Raw genomic sequence first — 25,551 nt, forward strand, 5'->3', positions numbered from 1 at the left:
TTTCCTGTTCTTTCAGGCAGCTTGGCTTGAAGCCTTTCATAGGCTAGTGGTCTTTTGGAGTGCAATTCATTTCCTTAATCTTTTGTGCTCCCTTTGTGGTATCTCCTGCTATAGAATACAGTGTAACACAGAGAAAAGGTGTCTGAGCAGTTGATGTGGCAGGTTGCATAAATGCATTCTGCAAGTTTTATTCACAGGGTCACAAATGAGGTTTGTTTTTAGTTTACTGTGATGTTCTCACGCTCATTCTCTCTCCCACACCTTGTCCTTTTCTCTTTTCAGTCTTGATTGTGCCTCATCTTTTGTATTGATTAGATAAATAGATTGCCTGATAGCTTGGCTGGCTCAGGTGATTGAAAAAAATCATGGAAGCCACATTTAGGTCTGTTTGAAAAGATTTCTTGTAACATTCTGTTTGACTATAGATTCAGACTATACCGGAATCAATGAGAGCTGACCCTGCTTGGTCATTTTTTTGTAACTGGATCAAATATAGCATTGGCTGTTACTGACACAGCATTATAATGGTTGCATTTGAATCGATCTGAGGTCATTATATACAGTGGGTACAGAAAGTATTCAGACCCCCTTAAATTTTTCACTCTTATATTGCAGCCATTTGCTAAAATCATTTAAGTACATTTTTTTCCTCATTAATGTACACACAGCACCCCATATTGACAGAAAAACACAGAATTGTTGACATTTTTGCAGATTTATTAAGAAAGAAAAACTGAAATGTCACATGGTCCTAAGTATTCAGACCCTTTGCTGTGACATTCATATATTTAACTCAGGTGCTGTCCATTTCTTCTGATCATCCCTGAGATGGTTCTACACCTTCATTTGAGTCCAGCTGTGTTTGATTATACTGATTGGACTTGATTAGGAAAGCCACACACCTGTCTATATAAGACCTTACAGCTCGCAGTGCATGTCAGAGCAAATGAGAATCATGAGGTCAAAGGAACTGCATGAAGAGCTCAGAGACAGAATTGTGGCAAGGCACAGATCTGGCAAGGTTACAAAAAAATTCTGCTGCACTTAAGGTTCCTAAGAGCACAGTGGCCTCCATAATCCTTAAATGGAAGACATTTGGGATGACCAGAATCCTTCCTAGAGCTGGACGTCTGGCCAAACTGAGCTATTGGGGGAGAAGAGCCTTGGTGAGAGAGGTAAAGAAGAACCCAAAGATCACTGTGGCTGAGCTCCAGAGATGCAGTTGGGAAATGGGAGAAAGTTGTAGAAAGTCAACCATCACTGCAGCCCTCCACCAGTCCGGGCTTTATGGCAGAGTGGCCCGACGGAAGCCTCTCCTCAGTGCAAGACACATGAAAGCCTGCATGGATTTTGCCAAGATGGTGAGAAATAAGATTCTCTGGTCTGATGAGACCAAGATAGAACTTTTTGGCCTTAATTCTAAGCAGTATGTGTGGAGAAAACCAGGCACTGCTCATCACCTGTCCAATACAGTCCCAACAGTGAAGCATGGTGGTGGCAGCATCATGCTGTGGGGGTGTTTTTCAGCTGCAGGGACAGGACGACTGGTTGCAATCGAGGGAAAGATGAATGCAGCCAAGTACAGGGATATCCTGGATGAAAACCTTCTCCAAAGTGCTCAGGACCTCAGACTGGGCCAAAGGTTTACCTTCCAACAAGACAATGACCCTAAGCACACAGCTAAAAAATAACGGAGTGGCTTCACAACAACTCCGTGACTGTTCTTGAATGGCCCAGCCAGAGCCCTGACTTAAACCCAATGGAGCATCTCTGGAGAGACCTAAAAATGGCTGTCCACCAACATTTACCATCCAACCTGACAGAACTGGAGAGGATCTGCAAGGAGGAATGGCAGAGGATCCCCAAATCCAGGTGTGAGAAACTTGTTGCATCTTTCCCCAAAAGACTCATGGCTGTATTAGATCAAAAGGGTGCTTCTACTAAATACTGAGCAAAGGGTCTGGATACTTAGGACCATGTGATATTTCAGTTTTTCTTTTTTAATCTGCAAAAATGTCAACAATTCTGTGTTTTTCTGTCAATATGGGGTGCTGTGTGTACATTGAGGGAAAAAAAATTAACTTAAATGATTTTAGCAAATGGCTGCAATATAACAAAAGTGAAAAATTTAAGGGGGTCTGAATACTTTCCGTACCGACTGTACATTATTAAAATAAGCCTCATCAGCTGAGTTGAGGACCTGTTGAAAATAATAGGTGGTAAATCAAAACAAAGCCTATTATTTCTTTACAGAACATTCGGGACGTTCCTAAAACATCCTCTTTTGGTAGTGAAAGTGCTGCAGTTCAAGTTTCCTTATATGAGTTTAGGGGGACGTTCCATTTTGGTTATTTTATGGTCAAAAAAAAAGAACGTTAGAAAGAGGACATTTGGGACATTAACAGAACATTCCCACATGGTCCTCTATTGGTCATTTAATAACGTTCCCGATATGAGTTTAGGGGGACATTCTATTTTGGTTATTTTATGGTCATCCAAGAATGTTACAAAGAGGACATTTGGAAGTTATCAGAACGTCCTATAGTAATAGTCCCCTAAACATTCCCAGAACATCCTGAATGTTCCCTGAAGGTCCACCAAATAATGTCCCCCAACCCTTAAAAGACCTTAAAAGAACTTAAAAGAACGTAAGAAATTTTACGTTCCCAGAACATTCTCAGAACGTCCACTGGTATTAAGGACGTTGTCTAGTAACGTTCCCAGAACATTCAGAGACGGTCACGATGTGGAGTTCTTTTAAGGTTTGGGGAACGTTATCTGGTGGACCTTCAGGGAACATTCAGGACGTTCTGGGAATGTTTAGGGGACTATTACAATAGGACGTTCTGTTAACTTCCTAAATGTCCTCTTTGTAACGTTCTCGCGCGACCATAAAATAACCAAAATAGAACGTCGGGAACGTTATTAAATGACCAACAGAGGACCATGTGGGAATGTTCAGTTAATGTCCCAAATATCCTCATTGTAACGTTCTTATGTGACCATAAAATTAACCAAACTGGAATGTTCCCCTAAAATCATGTAAGGAACCTTGAACTGCAGCACTTTCATTACCAAAAGAGGACATTTTATGTCCCACATATTCTGTAAAATTTCAGAATTTGTCATTTTTAGATAACTTTTAGGCAAAGTTGCGCAAGGTCACGAGAACGTCGCCTTCTGCATGTGTGTTTTATAGAAAAGAATAAAGTTTGAAGTCACCGTTATGGAGGTGAGCGTTTGCTTTAGATGGGCTCTTGATTCTTGACATTTTAACGTTAGATTTTCTCTGGCTGCTTTAACTGTGTTTTCAAGACACATTTGTTATAGCAAAAAAAAAAAAAAAAAAACGCAAGAGAAAATCTGTTCAGATGACTTGGGCTGTTTAGTGTTGGTGATTCAATCATCATGGAGTGTCCTGATTCACTGATCATCACCAAAGTCTAAACTATGAGTGTTTTAACTGTTAGTTTTGCATTAATTAATGGTTAGTTTTTTTTTTTTATTCATTATACAGACAGTTTTGAGCAGTGTCTATTAGACTCACACAGACATCATGAATCAGCGTATGAACCTCAACAATGGTGACAATAAACAAAAAACTTTGCGACGGAGTTAATCTGTTTATCTGTAAATTTTGTCACCATTTATGAGGATCATACGCAGAATCTTGACGTCTGTGTGAATCTAAATGATTCTGTCTGAATAATTTCTGCACAATGATAAAAACTTTCAAAATGTCAAAGCAGGACAGGATTTTATACATTATCATAGGACTACAACAACATGGAAGAAAATATAATATTCAGAGATCAGTGAATAAAACTACTGTATGATGACATAATCATCAACAATGACCAACCAAATCCATTTAATAAGATTTTTATTTCTCACAGTTTCTTTTGTAACAAATGCTTTAAAAATATAGTCACAACAATTGAAGAAATAAATAAAGTCAAAATGGGTCAGGAGCCCAACTAAAGCAAGCGACATGACATGTATACATTTTGATAAAACATCAACACCTCATTAAGAAGATTTGTATGAAAGTCAGAGTGGTTTGTAATAAGTGAAGATGTTGATATCTAGAGAGATCTGATAGTGTTTCATGTTGTTTCTGTTATCTGAGTTTTGTGAGGTTACCATTGTGCTGGAGAGTAGCGCCTGTGCTTCAGTCAGTGATGATCCAGAAACACTGATGTTCTGATGTTGCTTTCTTTAAAGGTTGCAGTAACTAGTTGCTGATGCAGTGATCCAGCAGTTACATTAGCTCATGCGTATGCTGTTGTCAGCTAATGACTTACTGCAATAGATTTGCATTTTAAAGAAAAGGTTTCATAATATTAATCCAGGAATTACCTGTAAAGAGCTTTTTTTGTAAGACATTCAAGAAAAATTAGTTTTTGTTTGAACAGCCACTTTTGTTAGTCATTTTAGCTCTAATTTTCAATTCAATTTTTTGACAAGGGCATAAGGGACATTCTGAGAACATAAAATAAAACCAAATAAATCATGGTTCCCTAAACGTTCAGAGAATGTCTTGAATGTTCTGTGAAGGTCCACCAAATAATGTCCCCCAAACCCTAAAAGAACTCCACATTGTGACCATTTCTTAACATACTGGGAATGTTACTAGACAACGTCCTTAACACCAGTGGGGACGTTCTGAGAATGTTCTGGGAACGTAAAATTTCTAGCGGGGTATAGGCCTAAATATTCCCTTATATTGTATATGTGTTATGTAGGCCTATAGTTTTATTCTGTTTTCTCCGTTCACAGAAGCGCTGCATGTGCGTGATGTTACGTTGTGTGAACTTATGCTCTACATTTCATTTCCGTTTCTGGTTATGTTCCGGTCAAAATTTCGTTCGTTTACGGTTTACGTTTTCCTTCCTTGAGCCGGTTCAGAGCCTTGCTTTTGAGAATGAAATAATCACTGGATTTGCCATAATTTGTTGGTTAGTGGCGTAACATCTTTGAAAGGTATTCAGATTTTTGTTTAAAGGCACTTTGTAGCAAGTAAAATTTCTCGCACAATTTAAAGACATACAGGTGAATTGGAAAGAGTCAATTGCCCTTAAGTGCAAATGTCTATGTTAGACTGGCGATGGACTGGTCATCAAGGGTGTTTTTGTGTTTTTTAGCCCGAAACTTACATACCTGCCTGTAATTTTCAAGTAAAATTGAAGATGCTGATTAGCTTGTTCAGGTGTGTTTGATCAGAATTGGAGCTCAACTCTTCAGGACAGTGGACCCGCATAATTGAAGAACCCTGGTCTAGTGCATGCAACAACAACAACAACAAAAAACAATTACATTTTGTGTAAATGCAAGAATATGTTCTGTGTGAACAGTTTATGAACAGAATACATTAAAATTTGGACCAGACTATGTTGTCAGACTTTGAGACTAAACAAAGTCTAACCCCAAACCTTCCAGCTCAGTAAACAGATGACTGTCCTGGGATTTATTTTAGTAAGACTGTGGGGTCCAGTGAGATCAATAAACTTCTTAATTCAAAATCTTATGTTTTTCTTAAAAGACATTCTGTAAAAGCTGATTTTGTGGAAAGATATAAAATATGTCAGAGCAAAGGAAAAGGAGTTAGTGCTGCCAAAACAGGTGTTGTGTAATGAAATATAATGAAATAATTATAATTTATTCGTTGCAGTTATTTGGGTTTTACATTCATTTTACATATTTTAGACAACTGACAAATTACAGCAGACAAATGAAAGCAGTGAGTTTCATAAATAATAGACTCACACAATAAAAGTCATGTAAACTTAACAGCAATCTGGAACAAATTTGTCATTTGACATACCAACGTGAACACCATAACGATTCTTTGTCTTTTTCATGGATTAAGTGCTATGATTGGTTTTAGAGTGATCTTTCATTGTGAAATCTTTTCTATATCTATTCCTTTCTCTCCACATTTATGTTTTAGGTTTGGGCATTTTCTATCCTGACAGTATGCAACTGCTATCTTTGCCTCTTTGTTTTCCATACACATCCACAAAGCAAACAAAAATTCAATTAAATCAGTCGGAAGGGTTCCAATCCTCAGCCCACCGGGTCCGTCCTGAACCGTTTCCTGCCTGTTTCTCTGACAGCCTCAGAGTTTGGCTTTCCCTGCGTACGCATGCACTGCTCCAGGTCTATATGGCAGTATTGAAGTTTCTTAGGTTTGCATGTAATTTTTGTTGTTTTTCAAATAAGGCTTGGTATTACATATTAATTGCATAAGTATATATTGTTTATGATGGTCTGCTGGTTAATGTGGTCGTGTTTGCTCTCATTTATTCTCCCCTACAGGCTATAATAAGCCTTATTAGCTTGTGCTGAGGATGAGAGCATTGTGTGTGTGTGTGTGTGTGTGTGTGTGTGGTCATTATCCGGTCATCTATTAACATTTTATTCCACATGGAATATTAATCTCAGAGCATGTGCTTATGCATACTAGTGTGTGTTTGTGTCAGTTAGACTGCTGGCAGCGATATTTCAGACACTGTTTGAGTCTCTGCTGAAAAGCGCTGGTTGTGATAGTGTACAGGATGGGGTTCAGGGCGCTGTTTATTGGAAGGATAAAAATCACCACCCACAGAATGATGGTACCTGGAGGAGACAGAGAGAAAGGGAAAAGAAAGTCTAGATTAAACCGTATTGTCCAAGGGAAGAACTGCAAAGCCATTCTAGCTGATAAGTGTTCATGCGTGCTCATGGCGGTTGAATGTCTAATCCTCTCTGTGCCCGAGGTTTCAGCTCCTCAGCTATCTACGAATAAAAATGTGCCTCTTTGCTCATAGACCGGCTACTGGCATCACTCGCATATTTCGCAAATGAACGTTGTAAACATATTTTTACAAGGAGTATACAGTTATAGCTAAATTCAAACTTAAAGGATTCAGCATAAAGCATAAAGGGAAAAAATTCAAATGACTCAGAGTTTGTTTTAACTGAACCAAAGCTACAAGTGTGAACACACCCTAAGAACTTCAATTCCCCTAGAAAAGATACCATATTAGTTAAAAAAATAAATTAAATAATATTCTTTTAATTTATTCAATGAACAAAATGCCAGTAGACAAGATCGATTCTGCCTTTAAATAATCTGAAATGTATGTGAACCACTTGCAGAATCTGTGAAAATGTGAATAATTTTTACAAAATAAGAGATTATACAAAATGCATGTTATTTTTTATTTAGTATTGTCCTGAGTAAGATATTTTACATAAAAGATGTTTACATATAATCCACAAGACAAAAAAATAGCTGAATTTATTAAAATAACCCCATTCATATATTATACCTTAATAAGTATGTGAACCACTTTTGCCTTATGTTCACATAACTATGTGAACCACCGTTTTTCTGGATGATCTACGACTGTTTGTTTGTTTTGTGATGGTTCTTCATGAGTCTCTTGTTTGTTTTGAACAGTTAAACTGAGCTCTGTTCTTCAGAAAAATCCTCCAGGTCCTGCAGATTTTTCAGTTTTCCACCATCTTTTGCATATTTGAACCCTTTACAGCAGTGACTGAATGATTTTCAGATCCGTCTTTTCACACTGAGGACAGCTGAGGAACTCAAACTCAACTATTAAAAAAGGTTCAAACATTCACTGATGCTTCAGAAGAAAACACGATGCATTAAGAGACGGGGGTGAAAACATTTGAAATTTGAAAATCGAGGTAAATTGTATTTAATTTGTCTTCCGGGAAACATGAAAGAATCTTCTGTTGCTTCTGAAGGGCAGTACTACATTAAAAAAAATATATATTTAAAGGGATAGTTCACCCAAAAATGAAAATTTGATGTTTATCAGCTTACCCCCAGTGCATCCAAGATATAGGTGACATTTTTTCTTCAGTCGATCACAAATGATAATTTTTAACTGCAACCGCTGCCCTCTGTCATTCAAATAATTGCAGTAGATGGGAACTTCATCTATTAGAGTGAATAAACCTTGCTTAGACAAATGCAAATGAAACCCTGCGGCTCGTGACGACACATTAATGTCCTAAGATGAAACGATCGGTTTGTGAGAGAAACCGAACATTATTTATATCATTTTTTACCTCTAATACACCACTATGTCCAACTCCGTTCAGCTTCCTGCTAGTGAGGTCAAAAAACGCGTTCTGAAGACGGAACTTAACAGCAATCTGGAACAAATTTGTCATTTGACATACCAACGTGAACACCATAACGAAAGAACATGAAAGAATCTTCTGTTGCTTCTGAAGGGCAGTACTACATTAAAAAAAATATATATTTAAAGGGATAGTTCACCCAAAAATGAAAATTTGATGTTTATCAGCTTACCCCCAGTGCATCCAAGATATAGGTGACATTTTTTCTTCAGTCGATCACAAATGATAATTTTTAACTGCAACCGCTGCCCTCTGTCATTCAAATAATTGCAGTAGATGGGAACTTCATCTATAAGAGTGAATAAACCTTGCTTAGACAAATGCAAATGAAACCCTGCGGCTCGTGACGACACATTAATGTCCTAAGATGAAACGATCGGTTTGTGAGAGAAACCGAACATTATTTATATCATTTTTTACCTCTAATACACCACTATGTCCAACTCCGTTCAGCTTCCTGCTAGTGAGGTCAAAAAACGCGTTCTGAAGACGGAAGTGATGTCTCGCCCATATACGTCAATGAGCGCGAGACATCACTTCCGTTGTCAGAGCGCGATCTGACCTCACTCACCGGAAGCTGAACGGAGTTGGACATAGTGGTGTTTTAGAGGTAAAAAATGATATAAATACTGTTCGGTTTCTCACACAAACCAATCGTTTCGTGTCTTAGGACATTAATGTGTCGTCACGAGCAGCAGGGTTTCATTTGGATTTGTCTAAGCAAGGTTTATTCACTCTTATAGATGAAGTTCCCATCTACTGCAATGATTTGAATGACAGAGGGCAGCGGTTGCAGTTAAAAATCATCATTTGTGATCGACTGAAGAAAAAATGTCACCTACATCTTGGATGCACTGGGGGTAAGCAGATAAATATCAAATTTTCATTTTTGGGTGAACTATCCCTTTAAACAAAATAAGAAATTTTGACGTCTTCATCCTGTTCAAAAGTTTTCACCCCCATCTCTCAATGCATCTTGTTTTCTTCTGGAGCATCGGTGAATGTTTGAACCTTTTTAAATAGTTTTGTTTGAGTCCCTCAGTTGTCCTCAGTGTGAAAAGACGGATCTGAAAATCATTCAGTCATTGCTGTAAAGGGTTCAAATATGCAAAAGATGGTGGAAAACGGAATCTGCAGGACCTGGAGGATTTTTCTGAAGAACAGAGCTCAGTTTAACTGCTCAAAACAAACAAGAGACTCATGAAGAACCATCACAAAACAAACAAACAAACAGTCGTAGATCATCCAGAAAACCACACACAGTATAAAGAATCAGTGGTTCACATACTTGTGAATGGGGTTATTTTAATACAGCAATTTTTTTGTCTTGTGGATTCTATGTAAACATCTTTTATGTAAAATATCTTACTCAGGACAGTACTAAATAAAAAACAACATTCATTTTGTATTATCTCCTTTATTTTGTTAAAATTATTCACATTTTCACAGAATCTGCAAGTTGTTCACATACTTTTTCTTGCAACTGTATGTGCTAACCTGTATTACTCTAAAGATCCACTAGTGTACCAGTTTGTACCTTTTAGGGGTATATACCAGTTTGTCCTTTAAAGAAGATTGCCCCAATGACAAGCTGTTGTACACCTACAGGTACAGTTTTTTTCTGACAGTGTTTAATATTATTTTTTTGTGGATGTATGTTTAATTGTCAGTTGTAATTGTGTAAATGCAATTGTGCAATGTGATAAAGTTCACAAAGCAAAAGGAAGAAAAAAAGAAAGTAAAATCAATATCTACTGGAGCAGACATCAGATCAGATTTTAAAGCTCTGTAAATCCTCCATTGAACATGCAGATCCACAAGAACAAATCAGGGGATTTGCAGTTTTATTGACTTGAAATCAAGCCAAGCAGCAATTCAGAATACACAAGTCTTATTTCACCATATAATATGAATGAGTTGCCTCATTAAGATCATTAGATAATGTACAGCCAAACTGCGGTCACAGCAATTACATATTCATAATAACCTGTCAGTGTGTTCTCTCAAACGTATTACCTGGTGATCACATGTGTTTGCTTACCTGCAATGTGTACTCTTAGCAGTGATAGTATCTTCAAGAGGAAGATGGGGATCCAGCACATGGCATCAGTGAACACAATGAAGAAAAATCGCTTTGCAATAGTGACTTCCCGATCAAATACTGTCTGCCGCGCTGTCTTCGCCGTTTTCTGGACAGAGTAAAACATACTGGAGTAGGAGAATACGATCATCACGAAAGCCAGCAGATTCAGACCTGACGGAGAAACACACACATAAATCTTCAGTAACATAAAGCAAAAAAAACAATTTAGCCTTTTTATACTGCACATTAGCTGCATATTTTGATTTACATTTTTTTGTTTCTTTTGTGGTTGGACTGGTGCAGTGTTGCATGACTTAGTGTTTTTACAGTAAAAACAATTACTGTAACATCCTCAAAATGAGACATCTACTTTGGGGAGCAATATTTTATTATTATTATTATTTTTTAATTACTTTTATAATAGACTTTTCAGACAATATACTATGAATTATGCTTTCTTACTCATTATTAATTCAAAAACAGGCCTTAATATTTTAGATAATTTAGCACGTTTTGAGGATGTTTAGCTATTTTTGTTCGAAAATGAGAAAAATAGTAATTAAGAACATTGTTTTGTTTTGTTTTTGCTGAGTTCAGTGACTGAATTCTGGCGGGTGCAACCAGGGAGGATCTTTTTCTGAGTTTACTTTATTAAAGCTTTTTGTAACAGCATTGTTGGATCTCTGGGGAAATTCTGGAAAATTGTTAAATAATGCTGCAAAGCTGAGTGACATCCCAGAGAATGACACAAACACACACATGCACACACTGGCCTATCCAGCTCTCAAACATACAGTGCAAAATTTGCACACTTCAGTGCCCTCCGCTCTCACCGAGAAAGATGGCTGTAGAATAGCATCTGGCACCAGGTTTCTCTGTCTGGTCTGAATGAAGTGGGAAACACACTCCGTTCCGCCCATAAAAATTCCCAAATGTCTGTTTATCCCAGAAGGGAATAACGGCAATGATAAATCCTAGCAGCCAGATGAAGGTCAGTGAGCAGAGGGTCTGTTTTCGTCCAGCACGGTAATGCTGGAACGGGAAGACGATGCACAGGTACTTCTCTATTGTCATGTAGGTCAACATCATGACGGATACCTCTGTGGACAACATGGCCAGAGCGCCAATCAGCTGGCAGGACAGGCTCTCCATCCATATCTGAGCATGGCGGTTGTACTCGCCGCAATACTTGATATCAAAGGCACCGATGAAAAGCAGATACACGCCCATGAGACAGTCTGCACCTATCAGAGATAAACACATGATTTAAAATATGTTCATCAAACTATCAATCCACTTCCATCCATTCATCCTCATTCATTTGCCCATCTGTCAAACTTCCATCCATCCATTCATGTTCACGCGTCGGCACATCAATTCCAGTGTTGTTATCATTAATACTAATATTTGAAATTAAAACTATTAAAATAATTTTTGGTAATTAAAATAAAGCTTAAAAAATATATATAAATATTAGATGAAAAACTTAAATTTAAAATTGAAAAATGTTGTCTTGGCAACTAACTGAAATAAGTTTGTCTCTTTTTTGCGGTTCTCTATTTGTGTGTCCTAGAAACCAGCAAAGCTGTTGATTCAGCTAATAGTTAACAAACACCAAATCACCCACACACTTTCATTCACCGCACTTCCTCTAAATCATGTCTCTCCCTGCTTCTGTTTTCATTCATCAAAATCAGGGCCTCCTAGATGAGACATTTCACACACTGTGAATGGGTTTTTGCAAGCAAGCATTAATAGTGTTATTCTAGTCTTAACTGAATAAATAAGTCCTACAGAGATAGCTAGAACCCCCCCCCAACTGCTGAACATATTCCAGCCAATTTCACCCAGTGGGAAACTCCAGAGCAACTCAAAACTCTTCCCTCTCTCTGCATGTCTCTCATCTGAGTCAGCGGCAGGTTTTGATAATTTAAGAGAGCGACGGGTCCTTTCAACTCTATGTGGGTTAAAAAACTGCACCTATCCAGCCATCTGTTCATCCATCAGTCTCTTTTCAGCCCCCTGTCTGCTATCTCTTTCCGTCGCTGAGACACAGATTAGTCCTCAGACTCTGATCCCCAGCTGAACAGCTCTAGATATTGCACTCTGATCCAACCTTTTCTAATAAAAGTTCCCATTTCTGTCAGTGTGAATACAGTATGTGTGTTCAGATTTAAATTGGTGTTGCTGCTGATTGCAAGGTCATACACAAGTCAGCAAGCTCTCTTTGTGTGTGTGTGTATAAAGATAGAGACTGTTGTAATTATTTATCTGCTCAGTGGGGAGACAAGAGTGTGTGTGTTTTGATGTTTATTAAAAGCTTGTGATACTGCATAGATGTATAATTTAGTGAGTTTCAGGGCTGTGTGTTGATGTGTATAATTATGAGTGTGTATAATGGCACTTGTGTGTAAATGCTGCAATTAGAGGGAACTACGACCCTTTGAGCCTGTTTGTCTGACGCCTGTGAACTTCCAAAATTAGACCCTGCACTCACACACTGCCATTTCAGAAAGCAAACAAACAACTTTTTCATTATGAACTTTGATTCACTTTAAATAAGAAAATTATTATACATGTCAACACGAAATCAAACCATGTATACCTCTATATTTACTATAGTAATACACATAACCAACAGTACCTGATTAGTTATGGTTGTGGCTCCTTTATATAGCTTTATATTCAATCAAAGCATTGTTGTGGGAAAAGACAGCTGTTGTTATTATTGTTTTATGTAACCAGAGGTTTTTCCTTTGAGCTATCTTTTTGTAATTAATTTTTTTTTTTGACAGGCTTAATCCTGTCTGGTTCCCATTTTAATTATTTTGCTTAAACTTTTATTTTGGGGGCTGTCACGTTAGACATGCAGCAAGGACGCATTTATAAAAAGTGACAATAAAAAACATTCTTTTGAACTTTTTATTTGTCAAATAAACCTGAAAATATGCCTCACAGTTTTCAAATCAGCATATTAGAATGATTTCTGAAGGATCATGTGACACTGAAGACTGGGGTAATGATGCTGAAAATTCAGCTTTGCATCACAGGAATAAATTACATTTTAAAATGTATAAAAATAGAAAACAGTTATTTTATTTTGTAATGTTTAACAATATTACTGTTTTGACTGTATATTATATATACACATACACACACACACACACACACATATATATTTCAAATTTGGGATTTTCCTTAGTTGTCAGTTACAATCATCAAAATTAAAAGAAATGAACATTTGAAATATATCAGTCTGTGTGTTATGAATGAATATAATATACAAGTTTAACTTTTTGAATGGAATTAGTGAAATAAATCAACTTCTTGATGATATTCTAATAATATGACCAGCACCTGTATATATATATATATATACACACACACACACACACACACACACACACACACACACACACACACACACACACACACACACACACACACACACACACACACACACACACACACACACACACACACACACACACACACACACACACACACACACACACACATAACATTATGACCACCTTCCAAATATTGTGTTGGTCCCCCTTTTGCTGCCAAAACAGCCCTAACCTGTCTAGGCATGGACTCCACTAGACCCCTGAAGGTGTGCTGTGGTATCTGGCACTAAGATGTTAGCAGCAGATCCTATAAGCCCAATAAGTTGCGAGGTGGGGCCTCCATGGATCGGACTTGTTTGTTCGATTGGATTGAGATTTGGGGAATTTGGAGGACAAGTCAACACCTCAAACTCGTTTTTTTGTTCCTCAAACTATTCCTCAACCATTTTTGCTTTGTGGCAGGGCGTAGAGGCCACTGCAACCAGGGAATAGGTGGTACATGTCAAAGTAACATCCACATGGATCGCAGGACCCAAGATTTCCCAGCAGAACATTGCCCAAAGCATTGGGCACTGCTTCTTCCGGGTTGCCTTCTTCCTATATCCCAGTGCCATGTGTTCCCCAGGTAAGCGACGCACACACCCCCAGCCATCCAAGTGATGTAAAAGAAAACATGATTCATCAGACCAGGATACCTTCTTCCATTGCTCCAAGGTCCAGTTCTGATGCTCACGTGCCCACTGTTAGCGCTTTCGGTGGTGGACATTGGTCAGCATGGGCACCCTGACAGGTCTGTGGCCCTTGTCAAAGTCACTCAAATCCTTACAGTTGCCCATTTTTCCTGCTTCTAACACATCAACTTTGAGGACAAAATGTTCACTTGCTGCCTAATATATCCCACCCACTAACAAGTGCTGCGATGAAGAGATAATCAGTGTTATTCACTTCACTGGTCATAATGTTATGCCTAATTGGTGTGTGTGTGTGTGTGTATACATTTTTTTTACCAACCCCAAACATTTAAAATCTAGTAGTGTATAAAATAATATTTAATGAAAATATAAATTCCAAACAACTCTCCCCTTCTGCTGATATCAACAAGATCTTGCAGTCCATTGCATAATGTTAACCATACTCAGGTCTGGCTTCAATCTGGTCTAGAAAGTCCAACTTTCATGATTCAATCAATTCTTGATGGATAAAATTGAGTCGTGACTTGCGTAATTTTTCTTGTTGAGTACGTTGTTTCAATCGAAACTATTACACAGTAAAATGGGTTGCGAAGGCCATTTCATGTTGACTAAGGTTTTTTTTTAAAGTGAAGTGTTTTATTTTATTGTATTGTGGATGTGTTGAAATGCCACTCTTATCTGATGTAGTCAGACTGTTCTACATTGAGTTCACAAGTTTTTTTGTATCACTGTTAAATGAATTAAATGTATTTGGACTGAATGATCATTAGAGCTTTACTGGGGTTGAGTTGGATGCTGCATATTGTTTTTGTCACACTCATGTTTGATGTATAATGGACTTACAGCAGAGGGATTTGATGGCCATGGTGTGATGTTGATTTTCTGAAGCAATACAGGACCGCAGACAGATGACGAAGATGTTTCCGAAGCAAATGATGAAGGCGACGACCCAGACAAACACGCGCAGAATGATGTTTGCGAGCAGATTCTCAAAGGATGAGATTCCGTCTGTATTTGGCTTGCAGCTCCGCACATTAGGAGAATATCCACAGAATTCAAAACGCTTAAAATAACTGAAATAATCCAACACATATATGACAGAAAAAGAGAATAGAAAAGCAAAATTGTTTTACACATAACTGCATACTTCATTAATGACCAAATATATAAAGATATTAAAAACATTTATTTCACTCTGATTTATGGAATTGCTGACTCAAATTAAAATTCTGAGGCAACATTGAAGCATTATTCGAGAACCAGTTCGGTCTGATTTGTCTGAAAAATCATTCAGATGGGTTCTGTGAACTCAATCAACCAATATGACTCATTACTTAAATTTATTACACAAAGCTTTCATATGACTTCAGAGAACTTGGATATAGCGCACAATTCATATGAACTACTTCTATGATCATTCACTTTAATTTTATGGAAAATAATCATCAGGATAATCAGATACAAATTCATCTTTTGTGAGCTGCAGATAAAAGAAAATCATTTAGAATGACACAAAGAAGAGTAAATGATGGCAGAATTCATTAAGGAAATGTAACCTAATACTTCCACCCTAAATGAACACTTTACCCTGCTGTACAATCAAACACTGCAGCTCGAGCAGAGTATCTGTTCCTCTGTCTGTGTGCTGTGTTTCACTACAGCACACACAAACAGTTCTGTTCACATTTATGTCCTTATCAAACTCATCAACAGCTTTGTAAAATGCAGAGCTAACCTTCCATTGATGTCACAGTCTGATTGGGTGCCTGTCTCAGATCAAAAGTGAATTTTTAGCACGGCTGATATCTGCAAAGTAACAATCATGCAAAAACCTCATCTCCACATCAAAGTGCCGACAGGTTCAGCATGAGGTTCAGCAGTTACTTCAGTACAGCATCTCTTGGCACGCGGTGGCGGCTCTTTTGTTCGGTGCTGGTGTGGAGGGGACTCATTCCTCATAATGAAATGATGGCATTTCATTTAAAAATCTCTCTGAAGGCCTATACTCTACTGATTTTTTATTTCATTTTCATTCCTCCAGAGGGGAACACATCTGTTCTGGAGATATTAAATCTTATGGAAAAAAGTTAAAGATAATTCTCAAGCAGAGAGAGGCGAAAGATCAAGAGTTCAAGGTGAGCTGTATTTACCAGAGGGCTTGACTTTTCAAATGCAGTAATCATTCACCCTCCGACCGACAGCTACCATCCAGCCTATATTCAAGAGTAAGACCTCTCTCTGCTCTCTCGCCCTCTATCTCACTCAGAGGGCATGCTGTGTGACTTACTGGCTTAATGGAGGTTTTTGTTGTGTTTGTCTTGACTCATGAGAGACTATGGTGTACAAGGAATTTGAGAGCAAATTTGAAGGTCTGGAACATACTGATTTCATCTGTTTCTTCATGTAATCACAGACATGTTATCTTCTGTTTCTTCATGTTATCATCACTCAATGGCTGGCTGTCTAAGTGGTGTGCGCAGAATAATATAGGTTTCATAGACAATTGGAAAAGCTTTTGGGGCAGACCTGATCTGTTGAAAAGAGATGGTATTCATCCCTCCCGGGATGGTGCTGCTCTTCTCTCTAGAAATTTGGCAAATAGTCTTAGAGCTGAAACATGACAAACCAGGGCCCAGATCAGGACGCAGACAAACTGGCTAAACCGACCGTCTGCTAGCCGCCTCACGTCACATAACTCAGATAATTCACAGCACATAGAAACACTTTCACCTAGATATTATCACATAGAGACTGTGTCTGTACCTCGAACTAGTAAATACAAAAAACTTCCAAAACCTTTTAAGGGTAAAAATTTAATTGATGTTCAAAAAATGAAAATCACAGATAAATCAGATAAACAAATGATAAAGCTTGGGTTACTGAATATTAGATCTATTTCTTCAAAAGCACTTATTGTAAATGAAATTATCACAGACAATAAACTAGACTTGCTGTGTTTGACAGAAACCTGGCTAAAACCAGACGATTACATTACTTTAAATGAATCTAGTCCTCAAGGTTATGATTATCGACACAATCCTCGACAGAAAGGCAAGGGGGAGGTGTTGCTGTAATTTATAGTAATATATTCAGAATCATTCAAAAGAATTTCAAATATAATTCCTTTGAAGTGATGGTGCTTTATGTAACATTATGTAAGTTGACATTTGTGCTGGCTACTGTATACAGGCCACCAGGGCACCATACTGACTTTATCAAAGAATTTGCTGAGTTTCTATCAGAGTTAGTACTGGCTGCGGATAAAGTCCTTGTTGTTGGTGATTTTAATATCCATGTAGATAATAATAAAGACGCATTTGGATTGGCATTTGCAGATATTTTAAACTCTATTGGAGTTAAACAACACGTGTCAGGACCCACTCATTGTCGTAATCATACCCTAGATCTAATACTGTCGCATGGAATAGATATTGATGCTGTTGAAATTCTACAGCAGAGCGATGATATATCAGATCATTATTTAGTCTCGTGTATAATACAATTAGCCAAGGCTACAAAACCACCACCCAGCCATAAATATTGTAGAAAAATCACGTCTGCCACTAAAGATTGCTTTATAAATAATCTCCCCGAGCAGTTTCATCGCCTTAGTATACCTGACAACATAGAAGAACTCGATGCTGCAACAGAAACTATTGGCTCTCTCTTTTCCAGCACATTAGATGCGGTCGCTCCTTTACGTCTAAAGAAGATTAAGGAAACTAATCCAACGCCGTGGTATGATGAGCACACTCGGGCTCTAAAACGAGCTGTTAGAAAAGCTGAACGTAGTTGGAAGAAAACAAAACTAGAAGTTTTTCGCCTTTCGTGGAAAAGAAAAAATGATTGAGTACAGAACAGCCATAAGAAATGCTAGATCTACTTATTTTTCAAATCTCTTAATAGAAAACAAACATAATCCTAGGTATTTATTTGACACAGTGGCTAAATTAACTAGAAACAGAGATTCAACTGCTGACGTTTCCATAGAGCACAGCAGTAATGACTTTATGAACTTCTTTACTTGCAAGATTGATAATATTAGAGAGAAAATTATAAACATGCAACCGTCTACAGTTTCTCTTCAGACAGTGCACTGTAGTGTCCCTGAGGTAAAACTAGAATCATTCGCCGCTATAGGAGAGGAAGAATTATCTAAACTTATCAAATCATCAAAATCAACGACATGTATGTTAGACCCAATGCCGACTAAACTACTGAAAGAAATGCTTCCAGAGGTCGTAGGTCCACTTCTTGATATAATTAATTCATCTTTAACACTAGGACACGTGCCAAAAACCTTTAAGCAGGCTATTATCAAACCTCTTATTAAAAAACCTCAACTAGATCCGAGAGATATAGTAAATTACAGGCCAATCTCGAATCTACCTTTTCTGTCAAAGATACTAGAAAAGGCAGTTTCAACACAACTGTGTTCCTTTTTAGAAAGAAATGGAATCTGTGAGGATTTCCAGTCAGGATTTAGACCATACCATAGTACTGAGACTGCTCTCGTTAGAGTTACAAACGATCTACTCCTATCATCCGATCGTGGCTGTATTTCTCTATTAGTGTTATTAGATCTCAGTGCTGCTTTTGACACTATCGATCATAACATTCTTTTAAAAAGACTTGAAAACTATATTGGCATTAGTGGAATTGCTTTGGCATGGTTCAAATCATACTTATCTGACCGTTATCAGTCTGTGGTAGTTAATGAAGAGATGTCGTATCGATCACAGGTTAAATATGGGGTACCACAAGGCTCAGTATTAGGACCGTTGCTTTTCACTCTGTACATGCTGCCCTTAGGAGAGATAATTAGGAAGCATGGTGTTAGTTTTCACTGCTACGCTGACGATACTCAGCTCTATATTTCCTCGCGCCCTGACGAAACCTACAAATTCACAAAACTAACAGAATGCATAGCTGACATTAAAAACTGGATGACAAGAAATTTCTTATTATTAAATTCAGAAAAAAACTGATTTCCTAATCTTTGGACCAAAAACTTCCTCACGAAAAAACCTTGAATACTCTCTAACACTTGACGGGTGCTCCATTAAACCTTCGTCCTCAGTTAGGAACCTGGGTGTGCTCTTTGATACCAATCTTTCATTTGAAAGTCATGTTTCTAGTATCTGTAAAACCGCCTTCTTCCATCTAAAAAATATATCTAAATTACGACATATGCTCTCAATGACAAATGCGGAACAGTTGGTTCATGCATTCATGACCTCAAGACTAGATTATTGTAACGCTCTACTGGGTGGTTGTTCTGCTCGGCTTTTAAACAAACTACAGTTGGTTCAAAATGCGGCAGCTAGAGTTCTTACTAGAACCAGAAAGTATGACCATATTAGCCCAGTTCTGTCAACATTACATTGGCTCCCTATTAAACATCGTATAGATTTTAAAATCTTGCTACTTACTTATAAAGCTCTAAATGGTTTAGCTCCCCAGTACCTAAGTGAGCTCTTAATGCATTATAGTCCTTCACGTTTATTGCGATCTCAGAATTTAGGCCAGTTGATAATACCCAGAATATCAAAATCAACTGAAGGCGGCAGATCATTTTCCTATTTAGCACCTAAACTCTGGAACAATCTTCCTAGCATTGTTCGGGAAGCAGACACACTCTGTCAGTTTAAATCTAGACTAAAAACACATCTCTTTGCTCTTGCATACACATAACACATCATCAATACATTAACATTTTTCAAATCCGTTAAAGGATTGTTACGCTGCAATAATTAGGTCGGCCGGAACCGAGAACATTTCCTATAACACTAGATATACCTGTACATCAGAACAAGAATGGCATCTACGCTAATATCTGTCTCTCTGCTTATCCTGAGGTTTGCCGGGTGCTGGATCCAGGCCGTATCCAGGTCAGATGGAGAACCTGCGTCTGGACCTGACTACAACGTAGCCCAGGATCCCCGTATCCGCTTGCATATATTTATATATAATCGATTTTTAATCTCTATAATAAAAATGTACAATTCAGATTTTGATCTCCATATACATTTACATATATATATCTTCCAAGGGGTTTTTTCCCTCCTAGGACTTTTTTCCCAGTGCTAGCACGCTGGGTTTTTCTCCTAGGGGGTTTTTTCCACCCCTGGAAGTCAGCCGACATTGGCTTAATGTAGCACCATCTTGTATATGTTACATATTACCACGCTTGTTTGTACAGTTTTAACCACTTCCCTTTTTTTCTGTGCTTCTAATATGTAAAGCTGCTTTGAAACAATTACCAATTGTAAAAGCGCTATATAAATAAATTTGACTTGACTTGACTTGACAGATTTGATGATGGTGAAATCAGATCTAAGTGTGGAGCACTGGCTGTTGTCAGACTCTTTGTGCATACAAAAATCTCACTGGATTATTACAATTAATGGCAAAATGAATGTTTAGAAATGTGAACTGATATTTCCTACTGACACACTACAGCAAGAAATATAAATAACTGGCTTAAAACCCTTTTTGGGGGGTGAAAATACTGACGTGCGTAAGACTTTTGCACAGTACTACTGTATATAAAGAATTAGAAATGTGAACTGATATTTCCTACTGACACACTACAGCAAGAAATATAAATAACTGGCTTAAAACCCTTTTTGGGGGGTGAAAATACTGACGTGCGTAAGACTTTTGCACAGTACTACTGTATATAAAGAATATGATGCCATAAAAAGTAACCAATCTAAGTTTTAAAATATAATTTTAGTATGCTCACATGTGAGTGAGGTTAGTTAGGGGCCGGAACATCCTGATACTGATGTTGGGAATCTCCACCTCTTCCATACTCCTGCACACAGAACAGACAGATGCAGATTTTACCTTCATTGTGTGTTTTTTATCCAGAACACAAGTACATTTTCAGAGCCAATAAAAGTAGAGAACTGTAGACCTATAAAGCCAGCTGAACAATTACTGACATAATGCCCAGAAAAATATCAATGAATGCAGACATATGAACAGACACAATGGCTGATGAATTCTGCAGTTTTAAATATGAATCTCACTTAACATCTCAACTACATCTATGGACTGGTACACAACATTCACTGCAACCTGAGGATCAGCCTATAGTAAAGATAATTAGGCCTAGCTTTTTAATGTTATATATTTTATTATTTTTACCTCTGCTCAGTTGTCTCTCTGGTTGTAAGTAACACACAACCAGGCATAAAATTGACCAGGGGCAATATTTGGAACTGATTTTCAGGGGCTGTTTTACCTCTATAAGGACATTTCTTTTCATATAAAAACACAGAGAGTGGCATCTATATATGTCAAATACTTCAAAAGCATACTAAACTTGACAGACCTACAGTAAATAGTACATAAATCTTAAATATTCAATATTTAATTAGTAAAAATAGTATTATAATATCAATATAGGATACATTATCAAAGGTTAAAGGGTTAGTTCACCCAAAAATGAAAATTATGTTATTAATTACTCAACCTCATGTCGTTCTACACCTGTAAGACCTTCGTTCATCTTCAGAACACAAATTAAGATATTTTTGAAAACATCCAATGGCTCAGTGAGGCCTCCATTGCCAGCAAGATAATTAACACTTCCAGATGCCCAGAAAGGTACTAAAGACATTTAAAACAGTTCATGTGACTACAGTGGTTCAACCTTAATGTTTTGAAGCGACAAGATGAATCGTCTCGGTTACGTATGTAACCCTCATTCCCTGAAGGAGGGAATGGAGATGTATGTCAGTAGTGACTGATGAATTGGGATATCACCAGAGAGCCCTATCAGCTTCGGGTGAACTAAAACAAGCCAATGGAATTGGTGTGCGATATTTGCATATACCACGCTGTGGAGACCACTACCTACCCTGTGGGGGAGGAGTTTATGTGGAGAATACACATATGGACTGGCCGAGGGCAGTACGCATATGGAGTCCCTAGGATGGCTCCACCTGGGTAGGGGGAGGCTCATCTGACAGGTGACAGCAAAGCTGGCTCTGCTAAGGGAAAGACATGGGCTCACCGTAGGGGGTTGACCGTAGACAAATACACATATGGGACCACTCACGTAGAGGGGTCGCGACATATGGAACCCAGCCAACATCAATGTCAGTGACGGATGTTGGCCTGGCATCAGACACTCCGCAATGTCCGAGCTAAAGGAGGAGGCGGAGGAACTCGACAGGGTTCACCAAGCGGGGAACTCGACTGAAGTGGCATTGCAAGCGGACACTTAGAGCAGGTTCAATGCGTCTACTGTGGAAGCGAGTACACAGGAAGAAACTGGCTCTACACAAAGGCAATAGAATCTAGCAAATGTGTTAGGTGTCACCCAGCCCACAGCTCTACAGATATCTGTCAGCGAGGTGTCGTTCACCAGAGCCCAGGAAGAGGCCACTCTTCTGGTGGAGTGGGCTCTCAACCCGAGCGGGCAAGGCACGCCCTGGGATTCGTACGCCAGGGCGATGGCATCCAATATCCAGTGGGCCATCCTCTGCTTGGAGACAGCCTTTCCCTTCTATTGGCCTCCGTAACAGACAAAGAGCTGATCTGAGGTCCTGAAGCTTCACGTTCTGTCAACGTACACACACAGAGCACAGACAGGACAGAGCAAATCTAGGGCTGGGTCTGCCTCCTCCTAAGGCAGCGCTTGCAGGTTCACTACCTGATCTCTGAAGGGAGTGGTAGGAACCTTGTGCACGTATCCGGGCTGGGGTCTCAGGATAACATGAGAGTCACCGGGCCTAAATTCCAGGTACGATTCGCAAACCGAAAATGCATACAAGTCCCCTACCCTCTTGAGCGAAGCCAATGCAACCAGGAGGACGGTCTTAGGGACAATACTTTTAACCCTACTGATTGCAAAGGTTCGAAGGGATGACCCCGGAGAGATGTACCAGAGTACCAGGGTGAGATCCCAAGAGGGTATGGAGGAAGGGCGAGGCGGATTTAGTCTCCTCATCCCCCTCAGGAACCTGACGATCAGATCGTGCTTCCCCAAGGACTTGCCATCAACTGCATAGTGATGTGCAGCGATAGCGGCAACATACACTTTGAGGGTGAAGGGAGACAGCCTTCGCTCCAAGCCCTCTTGCAGGAAGGAAAGCACAGATCTGACCAAGCATGATCGGGGGTCCTCTTGGTGAGAGGAGCACCATTCAACGAACAGGTTCCACTTCAATGCATAGAGGCTCCTCGTGGAAGGAGCTCTTGCGGAGGTGATGGTGACTACGACCGCTTGCGGGAGATCACTCAGAACCTCTGCATCCTGTCCAGGGACCACACGTGGAGGTTCCACAGGTCGGGACGCGGGTGCCACAGGGTGCCCCGTCTCTGAGTCAGGAGGTCCTTCCTCAGAGGAATAGGCCAGGGAGGGGCTGTCGTGAGGAGCATCAGGTCCGAAAACCAGGTCGAAGTGGGCCAATACGGAGCCACTAGCAAGACCTGCTCCTCGTCCTCCGTGACTTTGCACAGGAGTTGTGTGAGAAGGCTCACTGAGGGAATTGCATATTTGCGTAGGCCCCGGGGCCAGCTGTGTGCCAGGGCATCCGTGCTGAGCATGCCGCCGGTCAGGGAATAGAACCACTGGCAGTGGGCAGTCTCTGGGGAGGCGAACAGATCTATCTGGGCCTCGCCGAAGTGCTGCCAGATCAACTGGACTGCCTGGGGATGGAGTCTCCATTCCATGCCATATGCCCCAGGAGCCTCTGAAAGTGTTTCAGTGGGGCCGCTGTCCTGTGCTTGAGCACAGGAACTCAGGAGGTTCAACTCGGTGAGGAGCGCTGTCTGGGCGACTGAGTCCAGTTTCATACCAAGATAAGAGATCCTCTGCCCGGGGGCGAGTTTGCTCTTGTCCCAGTTGACCCGAAGACCCAACCGGCTGAGGTAAGCTAACACCACGTCCCTGTGTTCGCACAACTGCTCTCACGAGCTGGCCAGGATGAGCCAGTCATCGAGGTAGTTGAGGATGCGAACGGCCTGTTCCTTGAGCAGAATAATGGCCATCTCCACAACTTTCGTAAAGGGCAGGACTTTGTACTGATATGCTCGACCCTCGAATGCAAACCCTAGAATGGGTCTGTGGTGAGGCAGAATCGAGACATGAAAGTATGCGTCCTTCAGGTCGATTGCTGCAAACCAATCCTGGGGACGGATGCATTCGAAAATGCGCCTCTGCATAAGTATCTTGAAAGGCAGCCTGTGAAAGGACCGATTGAGGACAAGCAGATCCAGGATTGGCCGTAGCCCACCGCCCTTCTTGGTGACAAGGAAGTAGGGGCTGGAGAACCCTGACTTCAAATCAGCTGGAGGGACCAGCTCAATTGCATCCTTCGCCAGGAGGACAGCAATCTCCGCCCGGAGAACAGGTGCATTGTCCAGTGACACCTGAGTGTAGTGGACACCCCTGAAAACCGGGGGATGTCGGGCGAACTGAATCGCATAGCCGAGTCTGATACTACGAATGAGCCAGCGGGACGGGCTGGAGAGCGCTATCCAGGCTTCCAGACACCGAGCCAGCGGACCAAATGCACCACAGACATACCGGGCATGGGGCAGCGAGGTAGAGTGCTGGGACCTGACTCGGACGGAATAGCAGCCCGAAATGGGGTCAGACTCTGCAAGGTGGCAGTGTGTATGGGAGATGCCACATGGGAGGTGGCCTCAACCAACACACTGGTGTTGCGCCCCAATTCGCCTACTTATACTACGCCCTAAAAGTATTTACTCTTTTTATGAACAAAAAAGTACTTACTTTTGAGTGTGTAGCAAAAGATTAGACAAGCTTTGGGACATACTATCACGTCATACAATTGCGTTTTTTCTCTCTGTCGCATCCTGTCACCGTAAACTGGCCTGTCAATCATCTTACATCCTCCACATTTCATTTAGTTAATTTCCTACCATATCAGAGAGAAATGCAGCACGTTGATTTGCAGTCACGGGTCTTTCAAGTGGAGAACTCTCCTCATATTAATGCATAATGATGCATTTAGAAGTTAATGGCCAATTGGATCTTTATAAAAGTCCACATTGGTATTTACAGATGAAAAATAACACGGATAACATTAAATAAATATCAGGTTGAACTGATTATTAGTCACTCAAACCTCTCAGCGTCTGTCACGCATATCCGCCATGTTTTGTAGTTTTTTAAAACTTTTTACTCATGTTTGTAGTTCTGAACTGAATCCTCGTCCAACGCACAATGGGTTGTGGGCAGTATTAGCCTTTATAGTGTGCACGGATCCACACTTCGAAAATCTAC

General features: G+C 39.7%; 1 protein-coding gene across 1 annotated transcript in view; it reads right to left on the reverse strand.

The window, feature by feature from the left end:
* Nucleotides 1–6,478: 6,478 nt before the first annotated feature.
* Nucleotides 6,479–25,551, reverse strand: part of rxfp2l (relaxin family peptide receptor 2, like) — a 61,747-nt gene continuing 42,674 nt past the window's right edge. The window contains exons 14-18 of the mRNA XM_067406924.1: nucleotides 21,031–21,102; nucleotides 15,126–15,355; nucleotides 11,074–11,484; nucleotides 10,199–10,411; nucleotides 6,479–6,618 (exon numbers count right to left, since the gene is read on the reverse strand). Of these exons, the coding sequence (XP_067263025.1) occupies nucleotides 6,479–6,618; nucleotides 10,199–10,411; nucleotides 11,074–11,484; nucleotides 15,126–15,355; nucleotides 21,031–21,102 (1,066 nt within the window). The remainder of the gene's footprint in view (nucleotides 6,619–10,198; nucleotides 10,412–11,073; nucleotides 11,485–15,125; nucleotides 15,356–21,030; nucleotides 21,103–25,551) is intronic.

The sequence above is a fragment of the Chanodichthys erythropterus genome, chromosome 13 (assembly GCF_024489055.1).
Source record: "Chanodichthys erythropterus isolate Z2021 chromosome 13, ASM2448905v1, whole genome shotgun sequence".
Taxonomy (NCBI): Eukaryota; Metazoa; Chordata; class Actinopteri; order Cypriniformes; family Xenocyprididae; genus Chanodichthys; species Chanodichthys erythropterus.